This window comes from Pelodiscus sinensis, chromosome 1 (assembly GCF_052426305.1).
Source record: "Pelodiscus sinensis isolate ZL-2025 chromosome 1, ASM5242630v1, whole genome shotgun sequence".
Taxonomy (NCBI): domain Eukaryota; kingdom Metazoa; phylum Chordata; order Testudines; family Trionychidae; genus Pelodiscus; species Pelodiscus sinensis.
The window spans coordinates 178,837,547-178,863,425 of NC_143052.1; the positions used below are offsets into that span (position 1 = coordinate 178,837,547).

The 25,879-nt window shown below is 39.8% G+C and overlaps 1 protein-coding gene across 1 annotated transcript in view; it reads right to left on the reverse strand.

Moving 5' to 3' along the window:
- TMPRSS15 (transmembrane serine protease 15) overlaps nt 1-21,397 on the reverse strand; it is a 92,873-nt gene extending 71,476 nt beyond the window's left edge. Inside the window, exons 1-6 of the mRNA XM_006128840.4 lie at nt 21,249-21,397; nt 18,761-18,872; nt 18,005-18,072; nt 13,618-13,769; nt 7,574-7,609; nt 3,261-3,389 (exon numbers count right to left, since the gene is read on the reverse strand). Coding sequence (XP_006128902.3) covers nt 3,261-3,389; nt 7,574-7,609; nt 13,618-13,769; nt 18,005-18,072; nt 18,761-18,872; nt 21,249-21,397 — 646 coding nt within the window. The remainder of the gene's footprint in view (nt 1-3,260; nt 3,390-7,573; nt 7,610-13,617; nt 13,770-18,004; nt 18,073-18,760; nt 18,873-21,248) is intronic.
- Between the last annotated feature and the right edge of the window lie 4,482 nt (nt 21,398-25,879).

Here is a 25,879-nt window from a genome sequence, read left to right on the forward strand (position 1 = left end):
AAAAGCACTTGCAACAAGAATTATAAATAGGCTATAAATCTCATTGTAAAACTCTGGGGCACTTCTGAAAAGCCAGACAACTTTAGCTATTATATGGCCATATTAAGTCACTCTGGGGGATGGGACAGGAGTGAAAAATCAAAGAAGTGGAAAAATTGGCATATCTCCCAAATGTGCAGATGGCTTATTGCCATTCTCTACACAGGCTCTGCAAATGTTGCTAAGAAGACTAAATATAGAAGCCTGCAAAAGCTCTTTACTTGGGACCATAAGATTTAAGATTCAAAATCTAAAGTACGGGTGATGGGCTGAATAACTTGTTATCCTGATGGCAGGCTTTTATATTCCCCAAGGCTGTGAAAAAACATCCTTCAGTGAAAATGTGACCTGAAACAAACAGGTTGAATGCTTGATCCACCAGGGACAAGTTAAAAGGATTTTGCTTCGTGAATGCTCTACATCAAGCTTCTGTGTAACATAATTGCACATCATCTCTGTCCTAAAGACTCATGCAAGTTTAGACTCACTTTCACATAGTCAGTGCAATTTGAAAGAAATGTTGCTAAGAGTAAGAAATAATGTTCTGATTTTTCAAAGGAACTGAACATTCAAAGATTCCACTGAGCTCTCCCTTATTTTCTCAACTGCTTATTCTCTACAAAATATAAACAAAAATTTGTGAGCTAAACTGACTTCACCATGTACAAGCAAATTTAGTTTTGCCTCAGTGCAGGGGGCTGGATTTGACCTCTCAAGGTCCCTTCCAGCCCTGCATTGTTATGATGCTATGAAAAAGTGTTATTTATTCTAATGAAAAATTTGTGCAATTGCTGTTAAGAGTTAAGATTCAAAATCTAAAATAAGAGTGAAGGTTGAATAATCATGTTAACAATAAAACAGGATTGGTTTATTTCTTTAACTGTAGCAGGTAGAATACTTCGTGTTATGACATGGAATGTTTATACGCTGTTTCACACTTTAGCTAAATCATTGGTAGGTGCTTTTCCATCAAATAATGTTCTGAGTCTAAGGTCCAGTTACACAAACTTCTGAATTCCCTCCACTTTCATTGATTTCAATGGGAGTTGATGGCTCGGATAAACCCTATTTAGTTTAATTAGTAGTGAAATGCAAGATTAAGTATGGCTATGTCTAGACTACAGGCTTCTTTCAGAAGAAGCTTTTATCGGAAGAGATCTTCTGAAAAATCTTCTTCCGAAAGAAAGCATCCACACTACACAAGTGCATCGAAAAAGTGATCAGCTTTTTTGAAAGAGAGCATCCAGACTGAATGGACACTCTCTCACATGTAAGTTCTGATTGCAATGGACGGAATGGCCACCAGGACACCTGTGCTTTTACCTCTTTCCTCTTCTTCTGAAAGAAATCCCTCTTCCCCGTTTACACACGCCTTGTTGCAAAAGAGCTCTTTCGCAAAAAGGCTTCTACCTAGTAGAATGAGGATTACCAACTCTGTTCTTTCAATTTTCTTGCAGAAGAACACAATTGCAGAGTGGACGTTTCTCAAGTTTTGTCGAAAAAACAGCTGTTTTTCTGACAAAACTCTGTAGTGTAGACATACCCTGGGTGTGGTGGCTTTTTGTTGTTTAAAACTGCTTTTATTTTCTCTATCACTTTGTTCCAATTATTAAAAAACCCTACATTTTCCCCCAAGAAAGTTATAGGTCACTAACACTGGTCACAGGTTCTTGAAATGAGGACATTCTAGTGCTTAAAACCCTGATAGATTTGTAGGGTGTAAAATCCCAAGGCGGGGGAGTATACTTCAGTTTTGAGCTAAGTGTGGGGAGAGCAGTGAGATTCCACCCTGAGATAGGTGCAGACAAGGGACCAGACAGACCAGAAAGGAGGCAGGCATATCACTAGCCCTAAAACAAGAGTAATCAATGATCTGGAAGGGGCTCAGCACCATTTGAGATCAGGCCTATTCTTCAGACATTCATTAGTCATTTTTTGCACTATTTGATCAGTTCCATTGCAAACATTCTAGTAAGATAGTAACCAGACTTGAGATAATAAAAAAGAGATCTATAAATTGCCTCAGTGCAGTAGAATCCCCTTGGTCAACAGTATTAAAAGATAATTGAGAACAGAAAGCAGTAAAAGAACATCAGATTGAACTGGGATACCATTGTCAGTCATCACCAGGGACACTGTTGTACTGGTTCCACCATAAAATTAAGATACACTTAAAAACAAGTGGTCTGGTAGCACTTTATAGACCAACTAAACATGTAGATGGTATCATGAGCTTTCATGGGCACAACCCACTTCTTCAGATGATGGGAGTTTTTTATCAGAAGGTCATCTGAAGAAGTGGGCTGTGCTCACGAAAGCTCATGATGCTATCTACGGCTATGTCTACACTAGCATGATTTTCCAGAAATGATTAAAACTGAACAGTTTTCCGTTATAAGTATTTCCGGAAAAAGCGTGTCTACATTGGCAGGATGCTTTTCTGGAAAAGCACTTTTTCCGGAAAAGCGTCCGTGCCAATGTAGACGTGCTTTTCCACAAAAAAGCCCCGATCGTCATTTTCGCGATCAGGGCTCTTTTGCCGAAAAGAAATCTGTGCTGTCTACACTGGCCCTTTTCCGGAACAGTTTTCCGGAAAAGGACTTTTGCCCGAATGGGAGCAGCATAGTTTTTCCGGAAAAGCACTGATGATTTTACTGTAGATCGTCAGAGCTTTTCTGGAAATTCAAGAGACCAGTGTAGACAGCCGGCAAGTTATTCCGGAAAAGCAGCTGATTTTCCAGAATAAGTGGCCAGTGTAGACACAGCCTACATGTTTTGTGAATCTATATAGTGCTACCAGAACATTTGTTGTTTTTTAAGTTTATCCTGTACAGACTAACTCAGCAACCCCCTGAAGCTTCATAAAATTAAGGTTAGGGCATCTTGAAGACGGGGTATGTGGTTCTGCAGCTGCACAGAAACGTTGTTTTGAAGTACTTTTTGATAGCACAATGTTGAATAGTATTGGTTAATTATTTGACAACAGCTTTTCCATTAGAAGAATGTAGCAAGTTTACACTGATTCAGCATTAAACCATACACATATTCATAAAAATATCAAATCAATCTAAAGTGTCATACAAGATTTCCTTCACTGTAAAAATCTTCTTGGATGCTATATTTCACTTCTAGTGGGATTGGTTTGAAAGTTATGTTTATTACTTAATATGTTGACAGTTACAAGCAGATTTAAAGATTGATTGAAAGCTTTACATTCTTACCACATATACTGTCAATTTCATCTGAACCATCTGGGCAGCTAGGTAGTCCATCACAATATAGGTTTTTACTTATGCAGTTTATGGCATCAGCACAAGATTCCTCAGAAGGTAAACACTTCACTGAAATAACTGTAAAAAAGGGGAGGAAAAGGATTAATAAAAGAAATTTACATTACAAAGGAGAAGTGACTTGTGTTTGAAACTCCAGCACAACCCTGGTTACACATCAGGGGTGTGTGTGTGAGTTGTATGTCTAAATTGTTTACCGTATTTTTACATGCTCTGAGTAAAAAAAAAAAAAGTCTGAACAAACACAACAGAAACGTGAAGAACATTGGTACAAAAGGGTAAATATGTTCAGAAATGTCAGAACTGAACATTCACTAAGCTCAAAACTAGGACTCATGGAAATTTTTGGTGTCTTTTTTATTTTTGCAAAATGAAAAAAAGATCATTTTATTTAATTCAATTGGAAATTCATTTTTTCTACTTTCACTATTGGAATACAAATAAAATTTTAAATTCCCACATTTTGACCAGCATTACTAAAAAAACCTTTTTCAGGTAAAGTTTTAGAAATATTATAAATCTCTGAGGAAAAAAATCTATTTCTGTGCAACTTTCTGGACAGATTCTTCAATCAGGCCCTTGTAGCATCACATTAACAGGAGTGCCCAAGAGTATAAGAGTGTCTCACATGGATCTAATTGCTTGATAGGACAAAAGAGTGCAGTCCATTCCACACTTAAGTGAATAAGAGTCCTGCATATGGAATGGAACCATAAGACATTAATCATTTTGAATAAGCATCATGGAAGAACATACCTCATGGGATGAAGATGGGGAGAAGAGAAACCACTCAGTTCTACCTACATTTTCTTTTGCTTTAGTTAGTAAATACATATGAGTGAAGGTAGATAATCTGACTTAAGAAAAAAAGCAGCAAAACATAAGGTTGACCACACGGGATCAAACATGCGGTCCCTGAAGTTCAGTATCTTGTCTTTTGACAATGACTGGTGCCAGATGCTTCAGAGGGAATCAACAGAACAGGACACTTAGGGTATGTCTACACTACCCCGCTAGTTCGAACTAGCTGGGGTAATGTAGTCATCTGCAGTTGCAAATGAAGCCCGGGATTTGAATTTCCCGGGCTTCATTTGCATGAAGCCGGCCGGCGCCATTTTTAAATGCCGGCTAATTCGGACCCCGTGCCACGCGGCTACACGCAGCACGGACTAGCTAGTTCGGATTAGGCTTCTAATCCGAACTAGCTGTACGCCTCGTGGAATGAGGTGTACAGCTAGTTCGGATTAGAAGCCTAATCCAAACTAGCTTGTCCATGCCGCGTGTAGCCGCGCGGCACGGGGTCCAAACTAGCCGGCATTTAAAAATGGCGCTGGCTGGCTTCATGCAAATGAAGCCCGGGAAATTCAAATCCCGGACTTCATTTGCAACTGCGGATGACTATATTACCCCCGCTAGTTCGAACTAGCGGGGTAGTGTAGACATACCCTTATTGAGTGATTCACCTTGTCATCCAGAGCCATCTTCTGGGAATCACAGGTTTAGGGACACTATGGCTATATGTACACAGCACCGTTATTTTGGAATAAGTGACGTTATATTGAAATAACAAAGTGCGCATCTACAAACAAGCAGTTATTTGACATAATGTTGAAATAATGTCCAGCTGGAGGACTTCATACTCTGACTCCTGTAACCCTCATTTTATGAGGAGTATGCTAAGTTGGGGGAAGAGTGCTCCATTTTGAAATAAGTGCTGTGTAGACATGCCCCAAATCGAAATACACTATTTCAACTTAAGCTCTGCAATTCAGTTGAGTAGCTAATTTTGAGTTTAGCCCTGCTGTGAAAATGTGACCTGTGAGCAGTGGGTTGCATCCTTGACTATTTTGAGCTAATGGCCATTCATAGGTCTGTCTATGAACTTTCCTAATTCTTTTTTAGAGCCCATTTATACTTTTGGCCTTCACAGCATCTAGCAATTTGACTGTACATTGTGAGACACTCTTCTTTCTCTTTGTTTTAAACCCATGCCTATTCATTTCTTTGGGTGATCCCTGGCAATTTTGTTATTTGAAGAGGTAAATAACACTTCCATATTCACAGTCTCCACAGTTTCATGATTTCGTAGACATCTTTCATATCCCCTCTTACTCATCTCTTTTTTTAAAATGAATGGCGCACATGCACACACACACACACACACATATATTTAAGATGAGGTGACCAGAACTGCACACGGTATTTCAGGTGTGGGAATTCTATGTATTTAGTTAGTGGCATTATGATATTTTCTGTTTTATTATCTATCCCTTTCCTAAGGATTCTTAACACTGTTAGCTTTCTTGACTTCTGCTATATACTAAGCAGAGGTTTTCACATGATGACTCCAATGTCTCTTTTTTAAGAGACAGCAGATAACTCAAACCTATCATTTTGTATGTACAGTTGACATTTTTTCCAGTGTGCATTCATTTTCATTTATCAACACTGAACGTCAATCAGCTGGGAGGCATTTGAATCTCTCTTGGTTGGCCACCCAGATGTTCATCTTAGAGGGGATACTGTTCACAGTTGATCCTCTTTTCCAGATCATTTATGACCATGTCAAACAGCCTGGATTCCTCAGGGGACCTGGCTATTAACTTCTCTTTGCTATGAAAACCAACCATTTATTCCTACTCTTTGTTTCCTATCTCTTAACTAGTTACTGATCCATAACAGAATCTTCCCTATAACCCCTTATGGATGCTTACTTTGCCTGACAGCTTTTGGTGAGGGACTTTGTCAAAAGCTTTCTGAAAGTCCAAGCACACTATTATATGGGATCACCAAAGTGTGCATGCTTGTTGACACCCTCAAAGAATTGGATTGGTGAGGCATGTTTTTGCTTTCCAAACTATGTTGCCTTTTCCCCAACATATCATTGTCATGCTTGTGTCTGGTAATTCTGTTCTGTGCTGTAGTTTCAACGAGTTTGCCAGTCCTTACCAGCCTGTAATTCCTATGATTTGCCACTGGAGCATTTGTTTGCTATTTGTTTGTTATATTACCCTGCTCCAGTCATCTGCTATGCAGACTAATAAGCAATAAGTTATATACCACAGGTAGTAATTCTGCAGTCCAGATTGGAGTTTCTTCAGAACTCTTGAATGAATACATCTGACCCTGGTGACTTATTACTGTTTAAAGTATCGGTTTGTTTCAAGATCTCCTTCATGACACCTCAATCTGAGACAGTTCCTCAGATTTATTACCTAAAAAAATAATAGGTCTTGTGTAGAAATCACCCTTCCATCCTCTGCAGTGAAGGCCAATTGAAAATAATTCATTTAACTTCTCTGTAACAACCCTATAAATCATATATTTGGAATACAAAGTAAAGATGTAAGAATGAAAAGCTGCCATTTTGTACTCAAGCAATAGGCCACAGTCTTCATAGTTTTTATAACATACCCTGTTTTGTGCAGAATGGAATTTTGGCCAGGACACAGCAAATATGTAACAAGAGTTCGAATTTTCCCCAGACCAACTACCAAGGATAAGTAGAAAAACCCCAAACATAGCATTCTGTCCAATGCACAGCACCTTTCTCATTCTCCATTGAAACATCAGCAAAGGTAATGACTACAGTCTGGTAAAATGCTTGAACCTAATGCATTCCAGACTCAGGCAATGACCACCAACAAAAGTACACCAAATACCCAGAGATAAGTTTTGGGTGAAATTAATACACAATAGAAAATCGTGTGTTTACAAAGGCTATCTTCAATTCCATGGTTATTGTTATCCAGAAAATCAAACTGCACTGCCATCTTCTGGACACAAGAAAACTGATATTTTGTATTAAAAATGCTTTTTCTTTTAATTTTAAGACTAAAGAACAAATTATCTCTAAATCACAATCCATAAAGAAGTATAAACCACTACATGTAAAACTTACATATGCTTAGACACATCTGAAATATGTTTATTTTTCACACTTTTCACTAATTAATGATTCTGGGAAATATTTACAAAGGTACAAATAACAGATATGTACTTAACTTCCCCTGAAAGACAATGGGAATTAAGCACCTATCATTTGAGTTCTTCCCCCTGGTCCACAATTTGCAAAAAATAGCTTTATTAATCCAACATGAAATATTATAAATTTCCTTTGTGGTTAGGGCCTTTACAGTCAATGGGATCTCTGTGTATGAAGTATTTGAAGGATTAGGCCCTGAATTGACACCAAAGTCTTCTGTGTAAAACATCACTGTTTTCACTGTATACATGTTACCAACCTGAAGTTGTTGAAGAATTGCTTGTAGTGAGTTGTTCTGAATCTACATAAACAAATAAAGCTCAAAATTAAAACATTAGAGAAGCATATTTCCTATCTCTTAAAGGCCTAATAAAGTTCTTCCTACTATTGGAAAAGTATTAATTGTTGCTGTAAAGAATCCCATATTTGCTACTCAGAATTTTTCTGAGTCAAGAAGTGCTACCGTCATGTATCAAAACTCCAGATCTTGGAGTTAGGTGAGAAGCTCAGTTTTGATTTTGTAAATAGGTATGTTTCTGTTGCTCCTGCCTTTGTGGAAAAGCTTGAAAATATTAAATCTAATGGGTCAAAAGACCATAACATGAATCCAAAAACATAAATAATCCAACATATATTAAAATGATCTCATTATATAGGTGTAAGTGAAGAAAGAAAGAAAGAAAGAAAGAAAGAAAGAAAGAAAGAAAGAAAGAAAGAAAGAAAGAAAGAAAGAAAGAAAGAAAGAAAGAAAGAAAGAAAGAAAGAAAGAAAAGGTTCTTCCATTCTAATCTGTAAACATTCTAGTATGTAGTTTTATTTATGGTTCTCAAAAAATCTGAAAAGTTTTATTTCTGAACTTTGGTTATCAAAATCTTCCTTCTAACCTTCCCAACAATAGTCTATATTCATAGAATCAAAGAAGAGTAGGGTAGGAGGAGACTTCAGGGAGTCATCTAGTCCAACCCTAAATAAATCATCCCAACCAGGACTTTGTCAAGACAGGTCTTAAAAACCTCTAAGGGTGGAGGCAACTCTATGTTATACATATAGACATCTTCTTCTTCTTCTTCATGATTTCATAGATATTCCCAACTCTTCCTGAATCATCTTCTTCTTTCATAAACCTTTGGCTGCTGTACCGACAGAATGTCTTACACAAGCTGAATATCTGGCCTTACATTTGTTATCATGTGCACACAAGCTAACTTTCATTTACAAGAAGCACTGACCTGATGATGGTAGAGGTGGGCTTGTAGTCAGCGTTCCAGGAGCTGTTGTAACAAAATGAAGTGAAGTGTAAACTATTTGTGTAAATTACTTTGGAGTTTTACATTAATGTAGGAATATCTCCGATGGTTGTACGTGGCTCTCCCTGTGGTTTGTAAATGCTACTTCTAGGTTAGCTAAAGGAAATCATTTGTGAGCTGATCAGAGGTTATTGATGTCAAAAGATATTTAGGTACCCATCTCCTTTATGGATCTTGGCCTTCTTCTGATTATGCAGCCTCCATTATGCCACATGTAGGAAGCTGCCACCACTTGCCTCTGGATGCCTGGGCCATGCCAGCCCAACCTGCACTCTGCCTCTTTCTTTCCCTCAGCTGCCCCTTTCTTAAGGCCCTCACTATCCACCACTTCCTGGTGAGTTTCTCATTGCTCCTCTCCTCCACTCCACCCTTCACTCCAGAAGTCCCTTCCATTTACTGCACCCCCTATTTTCCAACCCCTGCCCTGCGAGCCTCCCACTAACCTGAAACCTTTGTCTTCTCCACTCCTTCCCTATGAGACAAACCTCACTATTTGCTGTGTCCCGCACAAGACCACCCCCACCCACTGTTCTTCTGGTCCCTCCTCACCCATGGAGTGGGGTGGAAAAGAGGGATGTATGGAATAGCAGGCAGAGGAGAAGATAAATGCAGTGAGTAGCGGAAGGGGACAGGGAAAAGAGGAAAAGAGAAGAGTTATATCAAATGGAAGCACAGGGTGGGGGAAAGGGAGGGTCTGAAGTAAAATGGGGGTGGAGTATGAGCAGGGCCATAGGTGGAACTCATTTACAAGAAGCACTGACCTGTTGATGGTAGAGGTGGGCTTGTAGTCAGCGTTCCAGGAGCTGTTGTAACAAAATGAAGTGACGTGTAAACTACTTTGGAGTTTTACATTAATGTAGGAATATCTCAGATAAGTGTGAGATTGCTTTTGACATCATGTTCCTCTGAGCCATTTGATGTTTTCCAGTGCCCTCTTGCTGACTCACCTATGCCTCTTGTAGCTTTTCCTCCCAATCTGTGAGCTCACCAAGGATTCCAAATCCACATTAGGCCCTTTCCCATCTCTCTCTCTCTACCTCAAGCACACAAGTTCCTCAATCCCTATTCTTTGTCCCCTTCCAGAAGGATTTTGTAGAGAAAGCATGTCTTTATCTTTGACTGTCAAGGGGGACATATTTCTAGTAGCAATCTTGAGTCACATGTCACTATTTATATCACAGAACTCCTTGAGGTCCCTTGGTCTCATAAGACAATACTTAGAATTTAGACCAGTTAAATGAGCTGAAATTAAAATGTGGTGTGGCAGCAAGTTTTCAAATTACTTTCTATCACTATAGAAGCTGTGGAACTATGGGCAAATCACTTCATCTCTGTGCCTGAGTTTCCTCATCTGTAAAATGCAGATGATGAGACTTTTCCTGGCACGGTATGTTAAGATTCAGAATATTAAAGGGTGTATCCAGACTATGCTAGACTTTTGAAAGAGAATATGCAAATTCTGTGGGAATTTGCATATTTTCTTTCCAGCTCACTTTTGAAAGCAGCACTTTCAAAAAGAAAGTAATTAAGATGCAGTTTTGTCGGCAAATCCTCCCGTTTGTTGAGAAGTCAATTTTCCTTAAAAAATTAGATTTACATAGCTTGTCGACAAATGGGAGGGTTCGCTGACAAAACCGTGTCTTAATTACTTCCACTTTTGAAAGTGAGCTCAAAAGAAGATATTCAAATTCCCACGGAATTTGCATATCCTCTTTCTAAAGTCTAGCGTAGTCTAGATACACCCAAAATGTTCTATACAATTGTTATTCTAATTATTAATTGGATGCTCAATTCTCAATATCACATTGTTGCATGTGTCCTGGAAGAATAACTGTTGATGCATTATTTAAATTAGACTTGTTAATGTCTCTCTGCAAGAAAATATTGGTGACTCCACAGTTAGCAAGTAGATATATCACCTTTTAAATTAACAAAATTCTACAGAATTTCTGGGATTTAGTGGGCCATCATTTCCCACAATGATGTGCTGCTGCACAGAACAACAATTTATAGATGGAACAAATAGTCAAGATGAATAATGATGAATTTAGTTATTGAATACCTAAAGTTCTTAACATGTGCTGTGCCTTTAGAATATAGAGATGAAGAGACTACACACCAGATGTCTCTCTCCCCTTATGAAGGCAATCAGTAGCTACTTATTAGTGTTCCCAACCTAGGTTAAAATGTTAGCTAATTAATTTCCACTTCAAAGTATTCAAATATTTTTTATCCTCTTTCTCATTGAGACTCTTTTCCAAGCACATTGAAAGATTCCCTCTGACTTCACTTGGGTTTGGATCAGGTTTTGATAAATTATCATTGCTCGTACAGCTCTTTCCTCTGGATCCCACCGTAATTTTTTAACTATATATAAGTTTTAGCATCACTTTATCTATTTACTGACCATTCAGAGTTTCTCTTTTCTAGTTAAATCCAACTGAATCTTCAGAGCCGTTTTTAGTGTTTGTTTTCCCATAGATGAGATCCCACTTTCAGCAATGAGCAAGATAAATCACCTCCCTTTCCTTTATCTACCATCACAGGTAAGGGAGAACAACTCACTGGGGCTACGTCTAGACTACATCCCTCTGTTCACAGAAGGATGCAAATCAAGCACATTTAAATACCCCGTGCTTCATTAGCATAAACATGGCCACCGCTTTTTTCCTAAACTGAGTTTTTTGGAAAAAAAAGTCGGTCTAGCTGCAGCTTTGTTGAAAATAAATCCTTTTTTGACAGATCCTGTATTCCTCAAAAAATGAGGACTGAGAGGTATAATCTAGACACACCCAGTGTATGAAGATGAACCTCTCAATATACTTGGTCAGAATGTTTGGTAAAAGAATTGCATTTATTTTGGAAATAACATTGTTGGGACTGAATTACATTATCTAGAAGGACATTGGTGGCCATGAAAAATGGTGGACACCTTAAATAAAGGATTAGTATTATGCATTTCTCTGGGAGTGCACTATTCTTCTCTGGGAGTGCACTATTCTCTCCTACTTATTTTTTTTAAGCATATATCTCAAGCTGACATATTCTGCTGTGAAAATGGTTGTACGTGGCTCTCCCTGTGGTTTGTAAATGCTACTTCTAGGTTGGCTAAGGAAAATCATTTGTGAGCTGCTCAGAGGTTATTGATGTCAAAAGATATTTAGGTACCTATCTCCTTTATGGATCTTGGCCTTCTTCTGATTATGCAGCAACCATTGTGCCACACGTAGGACGCTGCCACCACTTGCCTCTGGATGCCTGGGCTATGCCAGCCCTACCTGCACTCTGCCTCTTTCCTTCCCTCATCTGCCCCTTTCTGAAGGCCCTCACTATCCACCACTGCCTGGTGAGTTTCTCATTGCTCCTCTCCTCCACTCCACCCTTCACTCCAGAAGTCCCTTCCATTTACTGCACCCCCTATTTTCCAACCCCTGCCCTGCGAGCCTCCCACTAACCTGAAACCTTTGTCTTCTCCACTCCTTCCCTATGAGACAAACCTCACTATTTGCTGTGTCCCGCACAAGACCACCCCTACCCACTGTTCTTCTGGTCCCTCCTCACCCATGGAGTGGGGTGGAAAAGAGGGATGTATGGAATAGCAGGCAGAGGAGAAGATAAATGCAGTGAGTAGCGGAAGGGGACAGGGAAAAGAGGAAAAGAGAAGAGTTATATCAAATGGAAGCACGGGGTGGGGGAAAGGGAGGGTCTGAAGTAAAATGGGGGTGGAGTATGAGCAGGGCCATAGGTGGAACTCATTTACAAGAAGCACTGACCTGTTGATGGTAGAGGTGGGCTTGTAGTCAGCGTTCCAGGAGCTGTTGTAACAAAATGAAGTGACGTGTAAACTACTTTGGAGTTTTACATTAATGTAGGAATATCTCAGATAAGTGTGAGATTGCTTTTGACATCATGTTCCTCTGAGCCATTTGATGTTTTCCAGTGCCCTCTTGCTGACTCACCTATGCCTCTTGTAGCTTTTCCTCCCAATCTGTGAGCTCACCAAGGATTCCAAATCCACATTAGGCCCTTTCCCATCTCTCTCTCTCTACCTCAAGCACACAAGTTCCTCAATCCCTATTCTTTGTCCCCTTCCAGAAGGATTTTGTAGAGAAAGCATGTCTTTATCTTTGACTGTCAAGGGGGACATATTTCTAGTAGCAATCTTGAGTCACATGTCACTATTTATATCACAGAACTCCTTGAGGTCCCTTGGTCTCATAAGACAATACTTAGAATTTAGACCAGTTAAATGAGCTGAAATTAAAATGTGGTGTGGCAGCAAGTTTTCAAATTACTTTCTATCACTATAGAAGCTGTGGAACTATGGGCAAATCACTTCATCTCTGTGCCTGAGTTTCCTCATCTGTAAAATGCAGATGATGAGACTTTTCCTGGCACGGTATGTTAAGATTCAGAATATTAAAGGGTGTATCTAGACTATGCTATACTTTTGAAAGAGGATATGCAAATTCTATGGGAATGTGCATATTTTCTTTCCAGCTCACTTTTGAAAGCAGCACTTTCAAAAGGAAAGTAATTAAGATGCGGTTTTGATGGCGAACCCTCCCGTTTGTTGAGAAGACCGCTCCCACCCACTGTTCTTCTGGTCCCTCCTCACTTATAGAGTGGGGTGGAATAGAGGGATGCATGGAGTAGCAGGCAGAGGAGAAGATAAATGCAGTGAGTAGTGGAAGGGGGCAGGGAAAAGAGAGATATATCAAATGGAAGCACAGGATGGGGGAAGGGGAGGGCCTGAATTAAAATGGGGGTGGAGTATGAGCAGGGCCATAGGTGGAACTTGGAGGGACTCAGAAGTAGCCTCCTTTAGGGAAAGATTTATCTGTCCAAGTGTTATCTAGTAAGCACATCTCCTGTAATGGAATTTTCATGGATGGACCAATATGCCTTCTCATATCCCACTGCAGAATTGACTGCCAAAGTTTGCAATTAACTTATATGCAAGGTTTTAAAACAAGGACATAATTTTCATAGTTACCTGTGACTTCTATGCTGTTCACATCAATATTAATAGTCTTCAAAAGGCTAGTTTTGTTTGCTTCAATACCTAAAACCAGTTCATTCTTTGCTTTCTCGTTAGAGACCCACTGTGCAAAGTTTAGGCGGAATACTACAATAATGCTGCCATTTCTGCCAAACAAAAATATCACACACACACATAAAGGTTAATCACACAAAATGCCAAGTGAATAAAATAGCAGACACATTTTTAAAAATCAAGAGTAGATATTTTTTTCTAAATGATATGCTGTAGTTCAAACAAGAATTATTTTGGTGAATTTCTGTTGCCTGTGTTTTCATAGGAGATCAGGCTAAATTATAACAGTGGTCCCTTCTGGCTTGAAAATATATACATCTAAGGGCTCATCTACACTGGCCCCTTTTCCGGAAGGGGCATGTTAATTTCAGAGATCGCAATAGGGAAATCAAAGTAGGAATAAGATCCTCCGCAAAAGGGCGCTTTTTCCGGAGGATCGGGGCCAGTGTAGATGCTCTTTTCCGGCTTTTCTAAAAGCCGGAAAAAAGCGGCGGACATTTTTATTTAAATGCCGCGGGGGATATTTAAATCCCCCGCGGATTTCCCTATTGCGATCTCTGAAATTAACATGCCCCTTCTGGAAAAGGGGCCAGTGTAGACGTAGCCCTAGAGAGGACCTCATTCTAATCATAGCCTCCATCCAGCACACTCAAACTGACAGGGTATAGGCAACTAGAGACTTGGTGAAGGAGGTGAATTTATAAATTGCTAAACATCCTAGAAACTTAAGGCCTGACCATCCTTTCACTTACATCAGTGTAAATCAAAGCCAACTCCATTTATGCCAAAGGAGTCAATGGTGTTACACTGGTGTAAATGAAAGGAGAATCAGGACCTTGTGTTTAGCTAAAATCATAGGGTATATTTACACTACAGAGAAGATCAAAGCTACTGCTGTTGATCTTCCAAGGTTCGAATTAGTAGGTCTAGTGAAGACACACTAATTCGAACTGAGAGGGGTACTCTGGTCAATGCTGGTAACCCTGCTTCCAGGAGGAGGAAGGGAAGCTGAAGGAATAGTGTTCTCCCTTCTACTTCCTGCAGTGTAGATAAAGCCAAAAGTCAAGTTAAGGTACTTTGACTTCAGTTATGCAATGTTCTGCACCACCTGTGTCTTTCTGCTGCAGAGAATGGGCTTCAAATATTGTGTTGTTATGGCATAGTATAATGTACTGCTGTACTCACAGTAGTGTCTCTTTCCCAGGTGAGTGCTCTAATCATCAAGGGTACATCTACATAGCAGGGCTTAAATTGAAATAGCTTATTTCGAAACTGGGAGCATCTACACAGCACTTATTTTGAATTAGAGCACTCTTCCTCCGACTCTCCTCACTCCTCGTACAATGAGCGTTACAGGAGTTGGACTCAGAAGTCCTCCAACTTGACAGTATTTCAACATTATTTCAAAATAACTCCCTGCTGTGTAGATGTGGACTAACTTATTTTGAAATAATGCTGTGTAGACATACCCCTACGTATAGAGTTGCTCACTCTCTCTTTGCCCCAATGAACATTTCATCGTGAATACAGAAAGGCACAGCTTAAACAGGCAAAACTGAAGGGATAACAAGATGGTTAAGGTATTCACTGGTGAAAAGACCTGGGCTCAGGTTCCTGCTCCAGAGTTGGGAAGTAAACCCAGGTTTCTCACATTTCAGGTAAGTGCCTGGGTATAAAGACGGATGATACCCTATATCCTCCACTGGTTTGTGAATGTGGTTAAGCCCCTTACATGGCCTTTGCTTTTATTAAGGAACATATAAAGTTGTCTGGAATTGAAAAAAGAAACCCTATTTAGCTTAACCTGCAACAATATTTTCTGACTTTTGTTTTGATTCACCAAAAATTGTCCTAAAATTCAGTTTTGAGTCAGCCCCAAAGCACACACAGTCCTGATTTTTCAGAACTGCTATCAGATTGAAAGATATTTTCCTAGCTCTGCTAGTAAGGTCTATATTTATAGCAAAATCTCAGTTGATTGAATGTTTAATTTTGCTTACTGAAAAAAAGGGACATTTTCTCTCCCTTGGTGAAAAACAGCAGTGACAATCCTTGTTGCAAAGTATTTGTGCTAGCAGACTGCCACTGATTCAACAGCGCTCTTTGATATGAGGTGATTAATCCTATCACTGCAGTGAGCACAGTTTGCAATATATCAAAAGACTAATTTCTTAAATGATTCTGATAACCTCTAGCCCATGCTGAGTAAACAAAATCTTTTATTGCTATCTTTCTGACTCAGCTGAGTTCCAAGGGTGAAACAATAAACAGATTGACCAAAAGGGTAAACACTTTTTTTTATGAAAAGAGAGAACTAGAAAATGATTGCTGAATGAAAGTAATATTTTAAGTATTTTCACAGTGGACGGGAACAGAGATTATTCCAAAGAAATAGGGGCCTAATACAAAGTCCTTTGAAGTCAATGGAAAGACTCCCTGTGACTCTACAGAAGTTTAGCTCCTGCTTTAGCTGGAGAAAACTAAGAGAAAAAGGCTAGAGATCACAAGTGAACAAGAATGGATGGAGGGGGACGGGGGAGATAAAGGGGGAGCGGAGAAGGGGGAAGGAGGCAGGAGGTGAAGGAGAAGCCTCAACTTCAGGAAAATCATAGCGTACATCTACTCTGTTGCCAGGGATGTGATTTCTGGCTTGGGTAAATGTACCCGTATTATCTCTGATTGATCCAGAATGTGAAAAATATTTTTGGGCTCACAGTGACCCCAAAAATAATCCTGCCTAATTCCTTTGGATATGTGCTTGACATTGCTCATGTCATGGGTGCTGTATATTCACAGCAACATCACAAGATTGATCAGAGCTGGGTGAATATGCCTGTCTAACCTGGAACACCTGGAAATTGTTCCCCTGTTGCAGGGTAGATCAGATCTAAGATGCATCTCCTCCTGCATGTTGTTAAGTGAAAAAGCGCTTTACAAATAAAAGCAAACAGCTCTTTACAAATATATGACCACCCCTACTCTTTTAAATAAACATCAATAGCGATTTTCTCTTCTTCCCTCCCATTTTAGTCTCTTACAGTTCTGTTAAAAAGAATGAAAAGGCATTGGGTTTCCCTGTATTTTCTCTTTTCTCTTCTGAAAGCTCCATTCTCTGCAGTCATTTATGCCAATATAGAATGGGTTTACAATGCTTCTAGATCAGAAAACCACTGTTTTACACCCCCTTTGCAATGGAGTCACAGAGAAGCAGATGCTTTATTTATTTATTTATTTATTTATTTATTTTGAATGAATTTGTGCAGGAAAGCATTGTTAGTAATTAAATGCTCCTCTGTCTCATACAACCCCCTGAATGTATGGTACCCCTACAAATATTGCACAAATATTTCTGCTTCTATCATACTGAGGTCTCCTGGCATTGGGTACAAGTTAACATTGTCTGATGACCTGATTGAGAAGCTTTTTTGAACTTGTCTTAATGTTGTTTAGTGAATAGAAATGGCCCAGAGCATATGCTCTGTTGTGTCAAGGCTTTATGAAAACATGAACAGATGGGTCTGAACTTGAGTTTGGTTAGGATTGTGGCATGAGGGGTATTGGAAAATAAAACTAACCATTCTATAGTGAAACAGAATATATTCTACATGCTTTATATTGTACTAAATACACTAGATATGGGTCTGTCTGCACTGTAACAGTAGCCTGATCTCTATCACCAAGAAGAGCTGATCCTAAAATGTGGTACATTTATGTAGCTGAGCTATTGCTGCTAGGTCAGTATAAACCAGCTAAGGATCTGTCCCTCAGTCTTAAACCTGTCTCTGGTTCTCTCAGGCTCCACAGTCTGGGAGTACTGTGGATGAAGCATACTCAGTAGAGCTTGGGAAAAAAAGACAATTTTTCTTCAAAATTGTTTCATATTTGTAAAATTATTTTTCATTCACATTTAGACATTTTCTGGCCTTAGAAGAGAAGCACTGTATATTGATTGAGGCCAGGGAGCTCTGCTGGGGCCAGAACTTCCCGCTATGCTGTCCATCCTCCTCTTTCTTCCCCCACTCTGGGCTCCTGGCTGAGTCCCAGGGCCCCTTATGGCACTCCTACCCCTCCACCAGTTGTCCCTCTTCCTGTGCTCTGTGATCCAGGAACATATGGCCCAGGCTTGGCATAGCTTTAATTGGTTCTGAGAAGCAGCTGTATCCAGAGGGACATAACTATACTGTGCTTTCTGCAGTAGTGTTCATCAAAGGGAAGGAGAGAGATGGAAGGTCCCAATAGACCACTTGAGAGACAGAATCATTGTTGATATTCATAATCTAATGAGGATTTTAAAATTTTAAAATTATGAACTACAGTATATACCCACTTGAACAGCAAAACTTCAGAGTTCTTATATTCATTCTTCAGCTGACTTGCTTGATAGATTTCAGTTATCTGTAGAAAAATATATATAAAAAATTCTGAACAGTGGTTGGAAATATACACAATTGCACCTAACAGTTGTGATTTCAACACTGCTTTCCCCCTGAGATCTAGGCTTGGGAAGTCCACAGGTTTCTATGATACTTGGCCAATATGCATGTAAATATTTTGAGTTTTGATTGAACTCAGAAACAATAACCTCTGTCACAGATGAAAGGGAAAAAAAGGCACCAATCACAGAGATGGCCAAAGTTTGGGATTTCCAGTTTGTGGGAAATATTGATATTTTGAAATTTGGTTTAATTCTGATTGAGAACAAAACCAAGGTTTTTTTTTCTGAACTCCCTGCACATTGGGGGTCCAATGCAACCATAGGCGGTTTTTGTGTCAAAATGAAATATGTTGCTAGAAGTGACTGAATGTGATGTTTTGTCAGTTTCACTGCTACTATTCAAGTAGCAGTGGTTAAATGGACAAGAATCATGCCAATTGGCATTGAGGAGAGGGACCAAGGGATCCCAGTGTTCTTGGCCAGCTGTATTCCCTGGCCAATTTCTGATGGAACCGGCTTGGATTTGATGAATCTGCAAGAAATTCCCAACCTGTTATAACTGATATTGGGTGAATTTTGGAAATTAATACAGTTAATGATGTATCTGTTATAGCCTCTTGTATTAACCATACATGTATAGACTCTTACCAATTGCTGAATATCGAAGGCAAGGGCCTTGAAGTCAGCTGATGAGTTGTCTTCCAAACTAGGGCTGAATGATGCTCCTGACAGTATTTTAAATGTTCCTGTGGCTGCATGACTGTTTTCATTTACTTCAGTTGGAATAGTTAAAGAAAAACAAAAGAGCGGAAATATTGATTTATGCAGTAATGTAAGCAACAGTTTGCATTTGACTTTCCCAGTAAAGGACATAATACAAAAATTGCTACTCTCGTTTCACTTTCAATTCAGAACTTTTCTTTGCATTGCCCTAGTTTCAAAAGAAAGTCAGATTCTTTTCAGCTGCTTAAAGACACAATTTCACAATGCTATCATGTTTAAATCCATACTTTTTTTCCCCATCATCCTATTACTTTCAATTATATCTTCAGTTCAGAGCTTTCCAGAACCACTATATTACCTGCTGAAAGAGGCAATGACTGGTCAGCTTTCTCCAGTTAGAGCAACTGACAGATACTAGTGAAGCATGGTGGGCAATAATCTGTTAAAAGTTTGTCAGTTCTTGGACTATAAGCATCAAGACCTCACACTGTTGCCTTTCTACAATTAAAAGCTCTGTGAATTTCTAAAGGAACACACAACCTTTTGAGAGGCATCTTTGAAAATACTGCTTTCACTGAAGTAATTATTATACAGTCTTTTCTACCAGAATGTATATGCTTGTGTGGGTGAGCTTCAAAAAAGTTCAAACAGGAACTAATTCAGTGAAAATCCTATGGCCTGTGGTATGATGAATATCAGATTAGAAGATCGTAGTGGTCCTTTGTGGTCTTATAATCTATGAAGAAAATTATATGAAAGTAGGTAACAAGGGCTAGATCCAGAAAAGGAGATAGACACCTCACTGGCACTATACCCCCCAAGTCCAACGTTTAGGTACCACTGAGGTGGTCAAGCCTTCTGTCTAGCTGCTGCCTAACTGTTTAGGCATCTAAAGTCTCTAGAGCAGCTAAATTTTAACTGTTTAAGTGCCTAAAAATCTGCTGGTGAGCATGCACACAGATGCTTATCTGACATGTAAGTCCTAGCAGGATCTTCAGACTAGATGTTTCCCCACCTATCTCATCTGCAATGCAATCTGGTGCAGGTTGTACCCCCCTTTAACTGGGACTCCCTGGTCTGGCAACATTCATGGTCTGGCAAGAGGGAGGTCTGGTGGAGAGGCAAGAGCACCATAAGGGGCACCAGTGACTCAGCCGGGAGCCCAGAGTGGTGCAGGGAAAGGGTGGATGGACGGTATGGTGGAGAGTTCTGGCCACAGCAGAGCTCCCTGGCCCCAGCAGCTCAGGGCTCTAGCCTGGATGTGACCATGGACCGTAGCCCCAGCCAGAGAGCTCTGATCACAGTGGCAGCTAGGGAGCTCTGCTTCAGCTGCGCACTTCTGGCCATGGTGCTCCTGTCCCAGCAGCATTAGGGCCAGGGAAAACCTTGGGGGCTGGGGCAGCAGCAGGGACAGGCTGGAGCTCTAGCCCAATAGCAGCCTGGATACAAGGGTGGGACCTTCCCTGGTCCAGCAAATCCCCTCATTCAGGACCAGACATGTCCCAAGGATGCTGGACCGGTGAGGTCCAACCTGTAGTACCAAAAAATGTTCATGGCCATATGCCCCTTATAAAGATTTTGCAAAAAAGTATTTTAAAAAGAAACACAAACATTAACTTGATTTATTTCTATATTTTCTCTTAGAAAACTCATTGAAATCTCTGTGACATTTTGTTATTTCAGTGAAACTACATTTCCCTATGGAAAACTTATTAAAATAAACTAGCACTGATGGTGACTGTAATCTACTTTGACTATTAAGGACTATTAATGACTATGCGAAATGCTGAGTACTCCTACTACCAGTTGAGTGTCTTCACATCTGACTATCCCCAGTGTTGGGCAATAAAGGCACCATGAAGGATGGCCCTGGAAATCAAAATGATCACATAAATGACTACTATTATATGTCTCCGAAAAAATATGATCCCAAGAGGTGGCAAGCGCTTGCAAGATACATGGAAGTCAATGGATGCTCACTACTACACAGGATCAAACCAGAAGCTTGTGACACAGTATTCCAAGTAAGGACATTTACAAAAATAATGCAGCTTACTTTAATTGAAAAACAAACATAAAACAAGCAGCATAGCTTTTAATTTTTCTCTTGACAGATCTGATCAAATATCATTATCTTTACTATTTAAAGTCCAGGGTCCTGACCCAAATCGCACTGAAGTCAATAAGAGTCGTTTCATCAACCTCAGTGAACTTTGGATCAGGCTTGAAATGCTTCAGTTTTTATGTATCTCATTTGTTCTGATTGTCAGTGGGAAAAATAGTAATGCATCTTTTTAAAGCAGCAGTGGTAACAGCAAAGCATAAAAAGTAAAACATAATTACAGTGGCAACAGTTGGCTTCTAAGTCTGAACAATTACCAGGGAGCTCCTTTAAAGGTTAGATCTTGACTACTTACCTTGTTGTGACTCCTTGATTAGTAGCCATGAAAGTGTAATTAATCCAGCACAAACACACACAAAAATTGCAAGCAGAGCAGCAAGCCAGATTTCAAAGTCATTAAGAGGGATACCTCTCTTAGATAATGATTTTTTCAGATTCATTCCCAGTTAGGAAGTTTATATCAATTAAGAATTGTCACAAGAAACATAGAGAGCAGCGATCTATGTGAACAGATATTTATAGGAAAAATTTGTAAATTAATTGCACCATTAATCTTCATTTACGGTCAGTCAGTATGATGTAGTTTTGATATCATTCCTGAATGGTTACATCAATGTGCAGTTTATGCTGGTATAAACAGAACGCAAGAGACTCATCATGGAAGATGATAATAGCTGAGATAAAAAATACATATGCAAACAAATACCCAAAGTTGTAAATGTTAATCAACAGCTTTGTACAATCACCTGCCATATGCCAATTTTTATTTGAAAAAAAAAAAAGTTAAAAATTAAGTTTATTGCAGCATAATTTACTATTTTAGGGAATAATTACCTAGAAATAAAACTGAACTTACCATTGCATCAGTAAGAAAAAAAACCAAAGTAGCAGGTTGCTCTGAGCAGTGGCAGTTGCTTGAAGGGCCCAATCCTGTTTCTGGTTGAGTTTCCCTAACTTCTCCTGAAATGAATACGAGTGAAGTGTGTTTAGCACCTCATTGCAGATACTCATTGTCTCATGAGTTTTAAGCGTTTCAATTTTTTTATGTTTATTCTAAATATTCTTTTTGCTGGACCCTTTTATTAATTTGTTGCACACAAATATTTCTGATAATATTGTCTAGGTTAATATAAATTGCTCAAAAGTACTTCTGTAGTGTGCATGAAGGCATCTAACAACCACACTAATATTGTTAGGACATTAACTTAAAGAAGTCCTTTAAAATAGCAAGGGTACAACGATCATTTAAAACTAGATTACTAAATTACTAAAAGTTGTGTGAGCATCTAATGTTTGTTTCTAATCAGTGGTCAAATTAAAAAAGAAATACTTTGTACTGAGCTGGGAAAGGGCTTCCCATTCACTTCCTGGTCCTGCTGATGCTGGGGGGTTCCAGCTGCCACCTGGCCCAGCCACAGCTGGCCCAGCCAGGGCTCCCCTGCCCTGCATTCTCCCGACTGCCTCTGGGGCCCTTTGGTCCAGCAACATCCATGCCAGACCAGAGAGTTCCAGATTTGGGAGGTTTAATCTGTGTAAAAAACAAAGTATTAGCGCAAATCTAGCCAAGAAGTATAATGTATTGTGTGGGAAAAAATACCTGAGCACTTTCTTTGTTCGTCATCTAACAACTCTTCCATCAAAGTTGTCAAGAGTTCTGCCTGCATCAAGTTTAAGTGAATGTTGAGGGAGGAGTTATGGGGGACTAGGCATATAAATATTCACACCACTATCATTTTGCACATTTGAACAAGAAAAAAGGATAGCACCTGAAGACTTTTTTTGAATCATTAATTTTGGATTGATGCCTACACAGTAAACTAGTGGCCTCATTATATGAGAAGTAGCAGAGACTATAATAATTTACAGCTCAGTTAATTTTGTCAAGCTATGTATATGTTTAGATTTACTTATGTTTGGACCAGGACATAAACTTGCAAGTGCTCTCTTCAATTCTGATCATGATTAGTATAAAGGAACTAATTTCCTAAATATGTTATTTTCTATTCTGAAAACTAGGTAATGGTGGCAATAATGAATACGCAATCTCCAAGACTAAGTCAATAATGAATGCAATGTCAGGTTTCATAAAAGTGCATTATTATTGTTGTTGTTGTTGTTCTTATTATTGTTGTTACAACTACTACTACTACTACCAGGGCTCAACAATTAGGGCAATCTACTTACCTGTGGTGAGTAGAATTTAGCCCGGCACGGCGCCGCAGCATGATCAGCGCATGTGCAGCGTGCCAAACCGCGCGGCTGGTGAGTGGGGCTCATCACTGCTTGTCAAGCCCTGACTACTACTATATTGTTTGTAACATAAAACATTGTGATAAGGACAAATTGAGAAATAATAATAATAAGATAACCAATACTTTTTTTTCTCAGTTTTAACTAAATACCTTCAAGACTTTGGAACAGACAGATATATTTTGATATAATGTTTGCTTAGCAGTGGTATCATATCAATGAATAACTTCCTTGGTACATTGTCCACTCACATTCACCCAACTAAGAAGCTTTTGCCGACACTCTCCCATTACATTACTACTGAAAAAGCACTTAAAAAAAATCCCTCCAAGCATACATTTTTCAACATGAAAGTTCACAATTAAAATAGTGAATTAAACCCTTTTGCCTGCCAATGGAATAGTGAATGTTACAGCATCAGCTCTTCTCGCCATGAAATTTCCTGCATGATTTTAATCAAGTAAAGAGCCAAGTTAGAAAGCCCAGGGAGAGCTTAGTCAAGCACATACATTAATCTTTTAACAGAAGTTGGATGAGCACAATCTCATTGTGACACTGGCAAAGGGGGTGCCTGCATTTGCTAAGGCTTTAGGCCTCAGCCCAGCACTGGCAAATGTATTGATGGAAGCCAGTCTGTTTCACCTGCATGTTAGTATGGTCAGCATGGGCATTGATTGTATAGCAGTGTGTTTACTGATATTTTTGTTTACTAGTAATGTCAGAAAAATCATCTATGGTCGTTTAGAAACCAGAATTCTTCAGAATTTTCCTCTTCTTCCTTTGTATTTTGAATGATACTCCAAAAGTCAAAATGTTCTATTTTGAAAATGTGGCACTGCATCATTTCTAATCTTTTTTTCTCTTTGTAACAGAAATAATTAAGTGAAACCAACACAAATTAGCAATATGTTTCAGTTTATCTTAATCTGTTCTTTTAATTAAAAAACAATTTCAACTGAACAATTTCATCCAGTTTGAGTTACAAACAATATTTTTAAAAATATTGTAATTTAAAAGTGTGTAATATTTAATTGTTATATGGGCAAATATTATGCCCATCTCCATATTCAAAACCAGAGAGGAAAGGACAACTTTTTCTAAAAAAGTGACTTAGAGTTATTATATCTAAGAATTGCTTGACTGACAGCTTTTCATTATCAGTTTCACTCTCACTTGCCAAATTCTAGTTCAGGCCATTTGCAAAGAAATATATTAGAATTCAGTCCCACAAGATTGACAGTACCATCACTTTACATTATGTCAGTGTCATCTGTAGACCAAGCAAAATTTACAGTCTCTTGTCATGTATTTATTTTCCTTTTTAATCATACAACTGCATAGGGCAAAAAGGGTGCTGACACAGAAAGAGGGGAAATGCTGTGTTTAGATAATTCCTCTAATACTCATTCTATGACAAACACACCCAAAGCCTGACAATCTGTTAATCCATCTCTGGGAAAATTATTTGGTTAGATTTTCAGGAATGCCCTCCATTAACAAGATGAAATGAGATTCACCTTCCTTGTGGCAGGTGTTTTCAGATATGTAAGTATATTTTGTAGTGCAGACTGCTGTGGAAAGAGCTGGAAACCTACATCTAGAAACAGACCAAAAGCTTATTTTTGCTCATGCTTATGCACCAAGGAACTAGCATTTTAAAACAGAACTCAAGCACATGTGGGAAGGAAAAAGCCCCACAAGATTCTTAACTCCACCTACAGTATGAGTCACCTCCCTTGTTTTTGGTAACCTAAAGGACTATGTTATTCTGTATTAGTGTCTCTCTAATGCAAATTGTTCTCCTCACACTTGGCCCAGGGCTATCAATGGGAATGAGTATAAGAGGGCATCTTCCCCAGGCCTGGTGATTTAAAAGGGCCTGGGGCTCCAGGCCTTCACTGCCACTATCGCGGCAACCCATCAGTGGCTGGAGCCCCAGGCCCTTTAAGCTGCAGTTCAGGTGGCACTGAGGGCTGGCTGGGAGACACTGGCCTCAGCCCCTCTCTGCCTGCCCAAGTCCCTACTCCTTCCAGGGGGTCTGGAGCTGAGTCCTTCCCACATTGCTCAAGGCTCAGTGAAGTCTTCTTTTGGATGTGTTGCTGCAAGCCTGGCAGCAGTTTCTGCAGGCTGCCTCACAGCATCTGCTGCAGCCCAACTTCCACGCCATCATCCGGACCCACCTGGGGTATGTGGAGGAGCAGCTGCAGCTCCCGGACGCTAGTGTGCCCCTCGCTTCTGGCGTCTGGATACCAGCAGTGACTGGTGGGACCACAACGTCCTGGAGAGCTGGGGAGATCAACAATGGACCCAGAACTTCAGGATGAAGAAGGACACCTTCATGGAGCTCTGTGAGTGGCTCACCCCTGCTCTGCAGTGACGGGACACACACATGAGGCCCGCCATTCCCCTCCAAAAGCACGTGGCCATCGTCCTCTGGAAGCTCTCCATGACAGATAGCTACCAATCGGTGGCAAACCAGTTTGGCATGGGGAGATCCACCGTCAGAGCAGTGCTCATGCAGGTATTGCAGTCTCTGGCCACTGTGCCAGGAGGAGGGGTGCAAGGAGGGGATGGGCTGCTCTAGGAAAAAGGGGGGGGAGGAGGTGAAAGTCCCCTCTCTGGGAGGGTTTGTTCTGTCCCGCCCACACTAAGGACTGCGGGTGGTGGCCAGG